General features: G+C 41.9%; 1 protein-coding gene across 10 annotated transcripts in view; it reads left to right on the plus strand.

Moving 5' to 3' along the window:
- Positions 1–446: 446 nt before the first annotated feature.
- Positions 447–13,261, plus strand: part of NARS2 (asparaginyl-tRNA synthetase 2, mitochondrial) — a 136,587-nt gene continuing 123,772 nt past the window's right edge. For 2 of the 10 annotated variants that reach the window (XM_006077399.3, XM_044943441.1), the window contains exons 1-4: positions 447–929; positions 5,885–5,994; positions 6,362–6,482; positions 10,914–11,054. In XM_006077399.3, coding sequence (XP_006077461.1) covers positions 789–929; positions 5,885–5,994; positions 6,362–6,482; positions 10,914–11,054 — 513 coding nt within the window. In that variant the 5' untranslated portion in view covers positions 447–788. Of the gene's footprint in view, positions 930–3,590; positions 3,646–4,079; positions 4,467–5,884; positions 5,995–6,361; positions 6,483–10,913; positions 11,055–13,261 lie in introns of those variants that run through there. The other 8 variants (XM_006077398.3, XM_025286256.2, XM_025286255.2 and 5 more) reach the window with 8 other exon arrangements.

Genomic DNA, 13,261 nt, shown 5'->3' on the forward strand with positions numbered 1-13,261 from the left:
CAAGAGTACTGGAGTGGTTACCTGCTGCTGCTACTAAGTCGCTTCAGTCGTGTCCGACTCTGTGCGACCCCATAGACGGCAGCCCACCAGGCTCCCCCGTCCGTGGGATTCTCCAGGCAAGAACACTGGAGTGGCTTGCCATTTCCTTCTCCAATGCATGAAAGTGAAAAGTGAAAGTGAAGTCGCTCAGTCGTGCCCGACTCTTAGCGACCCCATGGACTGCAGCCTACCAGGCTCCTCCGTCCATGGAATTTTCCAGGCAAGAGTACTGGAGTGGGGTGCCATTGCCTTCTCCGGGAGTGGTTACCTACTTCCTTGCTAATCTCTACAACCCTTGGGTCTTAGCTCCGCCCACCCCAGCTCCTGACCCGCCCCTTCCTCCGCCCCAGCGCCTCTTTAAACGGAGTCGTAAGTACGCATGCTCCCTCGGAACCTCCTCGTAGCGTGATGACGTGAACGTTGGCGTGGTGACGTTCGGGCGACCGCGGCGCGTGTTTCAGCCGGCGCTTGGGGCGTGGGTTTAGAAGCTGAGGGAGTCTGTCAGGTGTTCCACGCGCCCACAGGGAGCGCTGTCTCTTCGCCATTCGCCGCTGAATGAGCGGTCTCCGTTCCGCCCTTTCGGGAAGCAGAGGTCCTGTGGAGACCGAACGGGGGCCCGTGGGGGGCTCTGGAGCGCTGGAGTGTAGGGCTGCGGCCCGGAAGAGGGGAGGAGAGAGGGTCCCCCCCGGCAGAGCCCGCTCGCGCTGGCCTCAGGGCAGGTCCCGAGGAGGGCCTGGGGCGGCCGCGCGATGTTCGGGGCGCGGTGCCTGCTCCGAGCCCTGCGCTCCTGCTCCTCGGCTCCTTGCCCGAGGCAGAGACCTGCAGCCAGAGTGAGCGTGCGGGGCGCTCTGGGGGTCCAGAGCGCGAACGGGGAGCGCGTTAAGGTCCAGGTTAGTGTGTCGGCAGGGGGCGGGTTTGTCCTCGTTGACGGATGTGGCGCATCCGCCTCTAAACTTGTCCTGCTCACCCGCCTCTCAGCTTGTTGGTGGACAGAACGACCGGCGGGGAGAGTTAGAAAATACAGGCGAGCGTGTGTCCACATTTTTCTCCTTTCCTTGGTTACCGTTACTTTTCGGAAAACTGTTTCAGTGCCTGAAAAGTGCTGGAAGTTTGCTTTCATGGCTCAGGGTGGTGTTAATCATAGAGAAAAATGAACGAATCCCTTTTCATTTGTCCCTCATGCCGTGTGTTCACAGTGACAAAGCTCCTTGAGAGCAGGAACTGTCTTGTTACCCGTCTTGGTTTTCACACATGGTTGGCAGTAAACGTTTGGTCAACCAAAGCATACCGTTTATTCAACTTTTAACTACCACAGGGCTTCGCATATAACTTATGTTTAGTAAATTAGGTGGAGAAGGCAATGGTAACCCACCCCAGTGTTCATGCCTGGAGAAACCCATGGACAGAGGAGCCTGGTGGGCTGCAGTCCATTGGGACCCCCACCCACACTGAATTAGGACACACACACACACACAGAGTTAGGAGAACAAATGCAGTGTAGGAGAAGCCCATGGACAGAGGAGCCTGGTGGGCTGCAGTCCATTGCCCCGCCCCTACACACACACACACCCCGAATTAGAACAAATGGAGTGTAGGAGTGTACATGCTTGGAGAATTCCAAGGACAGAGGAGCCTGGCGGGCTGCAGTTCATCGCCCCGCCCCTACACATACACACACACACACACACACACACACACCCCCCGAATTAGAACAAATGGAGTGTAGGAGTGTACATGCTTGGAGAATTCCATGGACAGAGGAGCCTGGCGGGCTGCAGTCCATGGGGATGGACACACACACACACATGCAGTAAATTAGGAAAAGAAATGGAGTGTAGCAGTTTGAAAGAGCTCTGGTGTCAAACTGCCTAGGTTTAGATCTCTGCCACTTAGTCACTTGTTAATGATTGGTATATCGCTTATGTGCTCTAAACCTCAATTTCCTCTTATAAAAATGGAGATAATAATAGTCCTTAGTTCATAGTCCTAAAGATTAGTTATAAAATATTTAGGACAGTAGTCCATCTCAGTAAATGTTAGCTGCTAACATTTCTCTTGTTAATAATATTTGTAGGAGCTTCACACAGAAGATTCCTGCTTAGAGGAGCAGACCAAGCAAGATGGTTTGACTTATTAGGTTGCTGTAACACTCATACAGTTATTTTTGTTGTCCTCACATATCCTTGATTTCTAGTTGTGTGACCAGTTTCCCCTTCTTTGTGTTTCTTTATTTTTCATGGGTTTCTATGATACAAATCAAAACATTTTCTTGCATTCATCTGTTAATTCAAAATATATTAATGATACCTTCTGTGTGGTAGTCTAGAGAGGAGGAAGAACAGAACCTACTCCCTAGGTTAGCAGGCTTCAGTTTTAGTGCTGTACAGTCTAATTTGGGGCCTTCCCAGGTGGCTTAGTGTTAAGGCAGGAGAGGAGGATTGGATCTGTGGATGGGGGAAGATCCCGTTCAGAAGGAAATGGCAGCCCACACCAGTATTCTTGCCAGGGAAATCCCATGGACAGAGGAGCCTGACTGGCTGCAGTCCTTGTGGTTGCGAAAAGTCAGGCGCAACTTAGTGACTGAACAGTGGCAAAAACAGTCTAATTTAGAAACATCTGAATTGAGTGGTAATGTAGTTGTAAAATACATACCAATTTTGAAGAGCAAAAAAAAAATGCAAAGTAGCTCAGTATTTTTTATATTGATTACGTGTCAATATATATTTTGGATTCAATGAAATATACTGTTAAATTTAATTTTAGTAATTTCTTTTTACATTTCATGCAACCAGTAAAACATGTAAAATTACATATGTGGCTCACTTTGTATTATATACAGCCCTGGGCTGATGGCTAAGACAAGAAATTATCAGTATGATAAGTATTAGCTGTATTTCTATAGAAAACTTTGAGAAGACAGAGGGAAGTTCTTAAGAGTGTGAGGTGGTCAAAGACGACTTCTTGCATGAGGTGACATTTCAGCTGAATGATGAAGGATGTGTTCCTGGGTAGAGGATAGGGGAATGGGGTGGAAAGAGCATTTCAGAAGAATTCATTGATTAAAAATGTGACCTTTGAACTAAGAACTGTATTTGAATTCCAGCTCTACTACTTGGTAACTTTGAGTATTTACAAGGTTATCCTAACTTCTCGAATAGGTTTCTTCATCCCTAACATGATAATGTATATCGTCACCCTCTCATGTATATGCAGAGTACATCATGAGAAACGCTGGGCTGGAAGAAGCACAAGCTGGAATCAAGATTGCTGGGAGAAATATCAATAACCTCAGATATGCAAGATGACACCACCCTTATGGCAGAAAGTGAAGAGGAACTAAAGAGCCTCTTGCTGAAAGTGAAAGAGGAGAGTGAAAAAGTTGGCTTGAAGTTCAACATTCACAAAACTAAGATCATGGCATCCAGTCCCATCACTTCATGGCAAATAGATGGGGAAACAGTGGCTGACTTTATTTTTCTGGGCTCCAAAATCCCTCTGGATGGTGATTGCAGCCATGAAATTAAAACACGTTTACTCCTTGAAAGGAAAGTTATGACCAACCTAGACAACATATTAAGAAGGAGAGATGTTACTTTGCCAACAAAGGTCCGTCTAGTCAAGGCTATGGTTTTTCCAGTAGTCATGTATGGATATGAGAGTTAGATTATAAAGAAAGCTGAGCACCGAAGAATTAATGCTTTTGAACCGTGGTGTTGGAGAAGACTCTTGAGAGCCCCTTGGACTGCAAGGAGATCCAACCAGTCCATCCTAAAGGAGATCAGTCCTGGGTGTTCATTGGAGGGACTGATGTTGAGGCTGAAACTCCAATACTTTGGCCACCTGATGCAGAGAGCTGACTCATTTGAAAAGACCCTGATGCTGGGAAAGATTGAGGGCAGGAGGAGAAGGGGACGACAGAGGATGAGAGGGTTGGATGGCATCACCGACAATGGACATGGGTTTGGGTGGACTCCAGGAGTTGGTGATGGACAGGGTGGCCTGGCGTGCTGTGGTTCATGGGGTTACAAAGAGTCGGACACCACTGAGTGACTGAACTGAACTGAACATAATATTCACTTCATTAAGTTCTTGTGAGGATTAAGTAGATAAATATTTTTAAAGAGCAAAATGGAGTATAGCAGTTTGACAGAGCTGTGGTCAAGCTGCCTGCATTTAAATCTCTCCACTTGGTAGCTTGTTAATGATGGGCATGTCGCTTATGTGCTCTTAATCTCAATTTCCTCTTATAAGAATGGAGATAATGGTAGTCCTTATTTCACAGAGTGAAGTAGAACAGAAGCACATTAAACAGTGTTCCATAAATGTTAACTTTTACTAACAAGTAAAAAGCAAGACTGTGGTGCTTTGGAAATTACTGTTGATTGGCCTTGCTCCAAGTTATGAAGGGCCTTGTGCATGAGACTGAGGTAATTTACCTTTTATTTGGTCTAGCCCTGGAGAAAGATCAAGGGCTTCCTGGTAGACTTGAGTTCAAATTCAGTCTTTATCCTTTACTGGCAGTGTGACCTTATGCAAGTTATTTAACTTCTCTGAGCCTCAATTCCTCACTTGTAAGATGTGACTAATGAAAATCCATAGAGCTGTTGTGAGGAGTAGATTGAGACAGTATATGAAGAAGGTAGTAAAATGCCTGTCACATAGTAGGTGTTCAGTACATGATAGATATTCTTCCACTGAAAAATACTTGTGGGTTATCTACTGTATCCCTGACAATAGCCTTCAAGGCAACTACAAATGTCATTCCTAAACCCCCAAAATATGGACATGCAAATAAGTAATAGAAGGGCTTGAATAACAGTGTCTAAATAGTGTGCTGAGGATACAAAGAAAGCCAGGGTGAATACAGTTTTTCTAAGTAGGATCCTACCACTTTCCCCAAGTTTAATAGCCAAACGTGGTTTTCCAGTGTTTAAATGGTTAATCAGACACCATCAGTTGATTCATAATTGTTGAAAGACTGCTAGAATATTCTCAACTTCTATGCTAGTTAAATGTAAGTTGGTTGTCATCAGAGAGCTGTTTTTACTGTTACTGGTCTACTTGAAGACATCTCATTTGTACTTCTGCATTCTTGTTGTGTTGTTTAGTGTCTAAGTTGTGTCTGACTCTTGTGACCCCATGGACAGTAGCCTGCCAAGCTCCTCTGTCCATGGGATTCTCCAGGCAAGAATACTGGAGCGGATTGCCATTTCCTTCTCCAGGAGATCTTCCCCACACAGAGATCGAACCCACATCCCCTGTATTGGCAGGCAGATTCTTTACCACTGAACCACCGGGGAAGCCCTCATACATACCTATCATTTAAATTCAGTGTCTTTGAAAGTTTATGTTTTATTTAGTATGTGTTCTTACTAAATTTCTTGAGAACTCTTTCGTGTGATACTTTGGGGGAAAAAACCAAAATCCCACAAAGACCTTTCTAGTCCGTACATAATCTCTCTGGGAATTTGATACAAAAGGAGAAAGGAACCAAGATATGTTCCCTCTTGTGTAGGGGAGGGGTTAGGGGCAGGAAGAAAACCTGGAATATTGGGGGATTGGTTATGTGAATTAGGCTTATGAACCTAATGGTATTTGGGGCATCTATTCAAAATGATGAGCTTTATTAATGAAACAACAGTGGAATGCCAAAGCTATATTTCACTATGATAAGGACCATATAAAATTATATATGCATGTAGATGAGCTATTATAAAAGCAATTGATTTGTTCAGGCAGGATTATGAGGATTTTTTTGTTTTTCGTTTAGTCTTCTGTGTGTATATGTAATGAAAATATAAAATGTTTGTGTTTTAAACTCAAGTTTAGAAATATTTCTCATCAGGGATGGATTCGTTCAATCCGCTCCCAGAAGGAAGTCCTGTTCCTGCACGTAAATGATGGGTCATCTTTGGAAAGCCTCCAGGTTGTAGCAGATTCAAGCTTTGACAGTAGGTGAGATTTTTGTTTTGTTTTAAGAATACTTGGGGGTTTTTGGTTTGTTTTTTCATCTCCTCTGTTGCTCATTTCCATCATCCAGGTGTTCATATTGCCCCTCAGTGATCTTTCTAAACAGATCTGCTTTTCATAGCATTGATGCTCAAGTCCAAATGCATAGAATCAAGATTGTTTTCTTGTCTGTCATTTTCATATGACAATATCCCCTACCCATCCTTTGCTTCTTTCTTAACTACATGTAGTTCTTAACCCAATTAAGGGTAAACTTCTATCATTAAATACTTTAGTGTTTTGGTAGCAAGATTTGTATTACTCTGAGGGCTACTTGTAAGATCTTGTTTATGTTGGTTTTTCATTACTGTAGAGAACTGGCTTTTGGGAGTTCTGTGGAAGTTCAAGGGCAGTTGGTAAAAAGTCCATCCAAAAAGCAAAATGTGGAACTGAAGGCAGAAAAAATTGAAGTTGTTGGCAATTGTGATGCCAAGGTATGTTTTATAACACTTTTACGGAGGCTGTTTTTCAAATGGCTTAATTAAAACTAGCAGTGTTTTATGTGTAATGTTAGGAAGGTGGCACTTGGATCATTTCAATCGTGACTTCCTAGATAATTGAAACAGACTATAGACTGAGGAATGTAGAAAGAGTAGCAGAAAGTACTCATGTAAATGGTTGAGTCTTAGGAGTAGGAGCTAAGTGATACTACTCCGTGCATCTCTGTGGTGCCTTTCACTGTTGAAATTTGCCACTTTTACAAGCATGCCTAGTCAGCTACAATGACAAAGGCATACCAGGGCAAACTGAGTTCTTAGGAATGCTCTGCCTTGAAATGACTTTTCTGTTATCTAGAACTGTATCATCCAGCGCAGTACCCACTAGCTACCTGTGGCTATTTAATATTAAATGATTCAAAATTAAATAAAAAATTCCCTTCCTTAGTGGCATTAGCCACATTTCAAGTGCTCGGTAATCACATGCACCTAATGGCTTCTGTCCTGCATTGCAGAGATACAGACCATTTCTATTTATCACAGGAAGTTCTACTGGACAGTGCTAGAGTGTGGTCATGTTTGGGCGGAACAAAGACAGATGTTACATTAAGACATGTTTACTTTTGTTTTTGGAACACTCTCCTGTTAGTGTGTATGTTAGCTCAGTTGCATCTGATTCTTTGTGACTCCATGAACTGTAGCCCGCCAGACTCCTCTGTCCATTGGATTTTCCAGGCAAGAATACTGGAGTGGTGGTAGCTTTTTATTTATAGATTGATAAAGAGGTTATAAACTCTTGAGAATCCCTTGGACAGTAAGGAAATGAAACCAGTCAATCCCAAAGGAAATCAACCCCATATATTTATTGGAAGGAATGATGGTAAAGCTCTAATATTTTGGCCACCTGATGCAAAGAGCAGACTCATTGGAAAAGACCCTGATGCTGGGAAAGATTGAAGGCAGGAGGAGCAGGGGACAACAGAGGATGAGATGGTTGGATGGCATCACTGACTCGATGGACATGAGTTTGAGCAAACTCTGGGAGATGGTGATGGACAGGGAAGCCTGGCTGCTGCAGTTCATGGGGTCACAAAGAGTCGGACATGACTTAACAACTGAACAGCAACAAAGAGGTCACAGGGGATAATTTCATAGATAATCAATCCATTTTCTAATTGGAGGAAATGAGGCCCTACCAGGCACAATAACTTGCATTAGGTCATGTTGTGGCACAGCTGAAGTTTATGCCCTAGCCATTTGACTCCCCTTTGGTTTATCTGTACTCATCTTCAAATATTTAATGAACAAAAAGTGAGGAAATACAGGGAAAGAGCATTATTTTAGCTCATTTTTAGTTCTTTTGGATAACTGGAAGAAATTAAAAACAAGAAAGAAAATAGGCAATTTTTAAAAATGTCTTTCTGAACAATATTCTAAGAAGTTCTAATTGACATTTAAAATTAAGAATCAGATATGAAGGTGTCTGAAAAATAGACTGTGAAAATAATTTGGAACTCAGAAGAATGAAAATGGTAACCATTACTATTTTTGCTTTTTAGAAAGGTTTCATTATTAAAAATTTGCCCTGTGTTTTATTCTTCGTAAATTGTTTTTCCTTGGTGAATATTGATGCCTTCCCGTATTCTTCCCCCTCATTTCAGTGTCATTTGTAAGTATTCACACGTTAGGGAACTCTGAGCCTGCTAGCAGTCCCCAGATTCTTGTTAATTTGATCATATTGTCACTTTCGTAGGTATGGGACCTATTTCTATATGTCACAATTTAGTGTTTTCACAGGCCTAAAAGGAATAGATAACTCTAAAATAGGTTACCATTACTGGAGTGGGATTTCTTTGGAAGAAATGATGCTAAAGCTGAAACTCCAGTACTTTGGCCACCTCATGCGAAAGTTGACTCATTGGAAAAGACTCTGATGCTGGGAGGGATTGGGGGCAGGAGGAGAAGGGGACGACAGAGGATGAGATGGCTGGATGGCATCACTGACTCGATGGACGTGAGTCTGGGTGAACTCCTGGAGTTGGTGTTGGATAGGGAGGCCTGGCGTGCTGCGATTCATGGGGTCGCAAAGAGTCAGACACGACTGAGCGACTGATCTAATCTGATGTGATTACTGGAGTGTGAAGTCAAGTGGGCCTTAAGAATCATTACTACAAGCAGAGCTAGTGGAGGTGATAGAATTCCAGCTAAGATTTTCACATCCTAAAAGATGATGTTGTTAAAGTGCTATACTCAGTCCGGCAGCAAATTCGGAAAACCCAGCAGTGGGCACAGGACTGGAAAAGGTCAGTTTCATTTCAGTCCCAAAGAAGGGCAATACCAAAAAATGTTCAAACTACCCCACAATTTGCACTCATTTCACATGCTAGTAAGGTACTGTTCAAAATCCTTCAAACAAGGCTTAAATAGTATGTGAACTGGGAGCTTCCAGATGTACAACCTGGATTTAGAAAAGGCAGAGGAACCAGAGATCAAATTGGTATCATCTGTTGGTTCATAGAAAAAGCAAGGAAATTCCAGAAAACATCTGCTTCATTGACTACACTAAAGCCTTTGACTGTGTGGATCACAACAGACTGGAAAATTCAAGAGATGGGAATCCCAGACCACCTTATGTGCCTCCTGAAAGCTGTATACAGGTCAAGAAGCAACAGTTAGAACTGGCTATGGAATAACAGACTGGTTCCAAACTGGGAAAGGAATACATCAAGGCTGAATATTGTCTCCCTGCTTATTTAACCTATATGCAGAATACATCATGAGAAATACCAGGCTGGATGAATCACTTGCTGGAATCAAGACTGCTGGGAGAAATATCAATAACCTCAGATATGCAGATGACACCACCCTTATGGCAGAAAGCAAAGAACAACTAAGGAGCCTCTTGAATGAAGGTGGAAGAAGAGAGTGAAAAAGCTGGGTTATACTCAGCTTTCAAAAAACGAAGACCATGGTATCCGGTCCCATCACTCCATGCCAAATAGATGAGGAAACAATGGAAACAGTGAGAGACTTTATTTTCTTGGGCTGCAAAATCACTACAGATGGTGACTGCAGCCATGAAATTAAAAGACGCTTGCTCCTTGGAAGGAAAGCTATGACAAACCTAGACAGTCTATTAGAAAGCAGAGATATCACTTTGCCGACAAAGGTGCAAAGAAAAACTATGGTTTTTCCAGTAGTCATGTAGGGATGTGAGAGTTGGACCATAAAGAAGACTGAGTGCTGAAGAACTGATGCTTTTGAACTATGGTGAGTGAAGACTCTTGAGAGTCCCTTGGACAGCGAGGAGATCAAACCAGTCAATCCTAAAAGAAATCAATCCTGAATATTCATTGAAAGGACTGATGCCAAAACTCCAATACTTTGGCCACCTGATGTAAAGAGCTGACTCATTGGAAAAGACCCTGATGCTGGGGAAGATAGAGGACAGGAGAAGAGGGTGACAGAGGATGAGATGGTTGGATGGCATCACTGACCATGGACATGATTTTGAGCAAACTCTGGGAGATAGTGAAGGACAGGGAAGCCTGGCGTGCTGCAGTCCATGGGGTTGCAAAGAGTTGGGCATGACTGAGCAATTGAACAACAGTAGCTCTTTTACTTCACTTCTCTGTTAGCTTTCTTATTGAAACTTTGGTTTTGGTCATACAGTTTTTAGGAAAGTTCTTCTAGGTAGTGTCAAAATTTCCTTTAAAATTTTTATGAATATATACTCCCCTAGATGACAGAAAGCTATTGACCGTCCCCCATGTTCTGAAACAGTAGCGCATGTTGAGAAATGGTGATAAGTAGTGCTAATAGATTATGAGTGTTTGTGGACTTTCAAGATACTATGATGATTTTAGAATTGAATACCAGCTGTGTGTATACTGCTGTAGAAAACGTAATCTTTAATATCTACAATATTCTAAACTGTGTGCCCAACAGTGGAGTGTTTTGCATTTGCTCAGTCGTGGCCAACTCTTCACGACCCCATGGACTGTAGCCCGACAGCCTCCTTTGTCTGTGGAATTTTCCAGGCTAGAATACTTGAGTGGGTTGCCATTTCCTTCTCCTGGAGTGTTTTGCATGATTGTATCCTAATCTCTGTTTGTAAATAGTGGTTGATAGCTAATGGGTAGAAATTTGGTAAGTAACATATTAGTCTGTTTGATAATAAGTAATTTTGCCCAAAATCCCAAAGCTAGTACGAAGTCAAGCTGGATTCAAACCCATATCTCTGATTTCACTCACCGTTGTACTAATGTGTTAGAATTCATATGGACCATATTCAATTATGTTAAGAAAATGAGAAGGAAAGCATCTTAGTTTTATACTAAAACACTGCTATTTAACAAATGCCCTGTAAACTGATTTTATAAAGCAGTATCTTTGTTAGCTTCTCACTTGTTTTTCCTGTTGTTTCAGGCTTTCCCTTTTAAATATAAAGAGAGGCATCCTCTAGAATATCTGAGACAATATCCTCACCTCAGGTGTAGGACTAATGTTCTGGGTTCTGTACTGAGGGTTCGAAGTGAAGCCACAGCAGCTATCCATTCTTTCTTTAAGGTAAGGAGCTTTGCTTCTCAGTGTTCATTCTGGTGAAGAAGTTGAATAATTGTAACACTGGAGTAGTATCCTGAAAAGTCTTCTGGTTGTTTATTCCAGGCATGCTTTATTATGTGATACTTTTTTCTTTGACTGATATTAAATTTTCTATTTATCACTAACTTTGAGCAATTTGATTAATATGTGCCTTGGCACAGCTTTTTAATGCTTCTTGTGTCTGGAGTTCATTGAATTTCTTATCTATGTATTTCAGTTTTCACTAGGTTTTTCAGTCATTTTTCATCAAATATTTTTTATGTTACCTCTCTCCTTTGGGGAACTTCAGTTACCCGCGTATATTTGGCCACTTGATGATATTCCCATAGCTCACTCATGTTCTTTTTTTTTTTAAATCTTCTTTTCCCCCAGTGTGTTTCTTTTGCTGTGTCTTTTTTGCTTTCTGATCTTTTCTTCTGCAATGCCTGTTTTGTTGTTGTTCATATTCAGTGCATTTTTCACCCCGTACATTATAGGTTTCGTAAGTGGTTGATTTGGGCCTTTTTTTTTTTTTTTTTTTTTTAGATCATTAATTTAATTTATTTTTTAATTTATTTTTTAATTTAAGGATAATTGCTTTACAGAATTTATTTGTTTTCTGTCAAACCTCAACATGAATAAGCCATAGGTATACATATATCCCCTCCCTTTTGAACCTCCCTCCCCATCCCAGCCCTCTAGGTTGATACAGAGCCCTGTTTGAATTTCCTGAGCCATATAGAAAATTCCCGTTGGCTCTCCATTTTACATATGGTAATGTAAGTTTCCATGTTACTCTTTCCACACATCTCACCCTCTCCTCCCCTCTCCCCATGTCTCCATAAGTCTGTTCTCTACGTCCGTTTCTCCATTGCTGCCCTGTAAATAAATTCTTCCATAACATGTTTCTAGATTCCTTATATATGTGTTAGAATACGATATTTATCTTTCTCTTTCAGACTGACTTCATTCTGTGTAATAGGCTCTAGGTTCATCCACCTCATTAGAACTGATTCACTTTTTTTGGCTGAGTAATATTCCATGGTGTATATGTACCACAACTTTATCTATTCATCTGTCAATGGACATCTAGGTTGCTTCCATGTTCTAGCTATTGTAAATAGTGCTACAATGAACAATGGGATACATGTATCTTTTTCAGTTTTGGTTTCCTCCAGGTATATGCCTAGGAGTGGGATTGCTGGGTCATATGGTGGTTTTTTCCTAGTTTTTAAGGAATCTCAATACCATCTTCCATAATGGCTGTATCAGTTTACATTGCCACCAACAGTGCAAGAGCGTTCCCTTGCCTCCACACGCTTTCCAGCATTTATTGTTTGTAGACTTTTTGATAATGGCCACTCTGACTGGTAGAGGTGATATCTCATTGTGGTTTTGATTTGCATTTCTCTAATAATGAGCAATGTTGAGCATCTTTTCATGTGTTTGTTAGCCATCTGTATGTCTTCTTTGGAGAAATCGGGGCCTTTTTTTTTTAGGTCTTCCATATCTCTACTAACTTTTTTGAACATATTCAGAAGTTTTAGTTGAAACTATGTATAGTTTTCATAGCTGTTTCATTACCATTTTTATGTACTAACATGTCAGTCAGTTATGAGTCAGTTTTAATTGATTAGTCTCTTCATTAGAGATTATGTTTTCCTGCTGCTTCTTATACCTGCTAATCTTTGATTAGTTGCCAGACCTTATGAATTTTATCTTGCTGGGTGCTGGATATTTATAAAGCTTTTTATGTTCTGTTCTAGTATGTAGTTAAGTTACTGGCAGGATCTTGCTTTTATGATTTGTATGCTCCCTGGTAGTCTAGTGGTTAGGATTCAGCACTCTCACTGCTGCAGCCCAGGGTCGATTCCCAGTCAGGGAAACCTTTTTTCTGAGCTTCCCTGGTGGCTCAGATGGTAGAGAATCTGCCTGCAATGCAGGAGACCCAGGTTTCACTCCTGGGTCAGGAAGATCCCCTGGAGAAGAAATGGCAACCCATTCCAGTATTTTTACCTGGAGAATTCCATGGACAGTGGAGCCTGGCCGGCTGCAGTCCATGGAGTCACAGAGTTGGACACGACTGAGTGACTTGACGCTTTGACTTTCAGGTAAATCCGAAACAGTGCTCAGTCTAGGTCTGTTATTCCCCACTACTGAGGCAAAGCCTTCCTGAGATCTTCTAACCTGGC

This window comes from Bubalus bubalis, chromosome 5 (assembly GCF_019923935.1).
Source record: "Bubalus bubalis isolate 160015118507 breed Murrah chromosome 5, NDDB_SH_1, whole genome shotgun sequence".
Classification (NCBI taxonomy): Eukaryota; Metazoa; Chordata; class Mammalia; order Artiodactyla; family Bovidae; genus Bubalus; species Bubalus bubalis.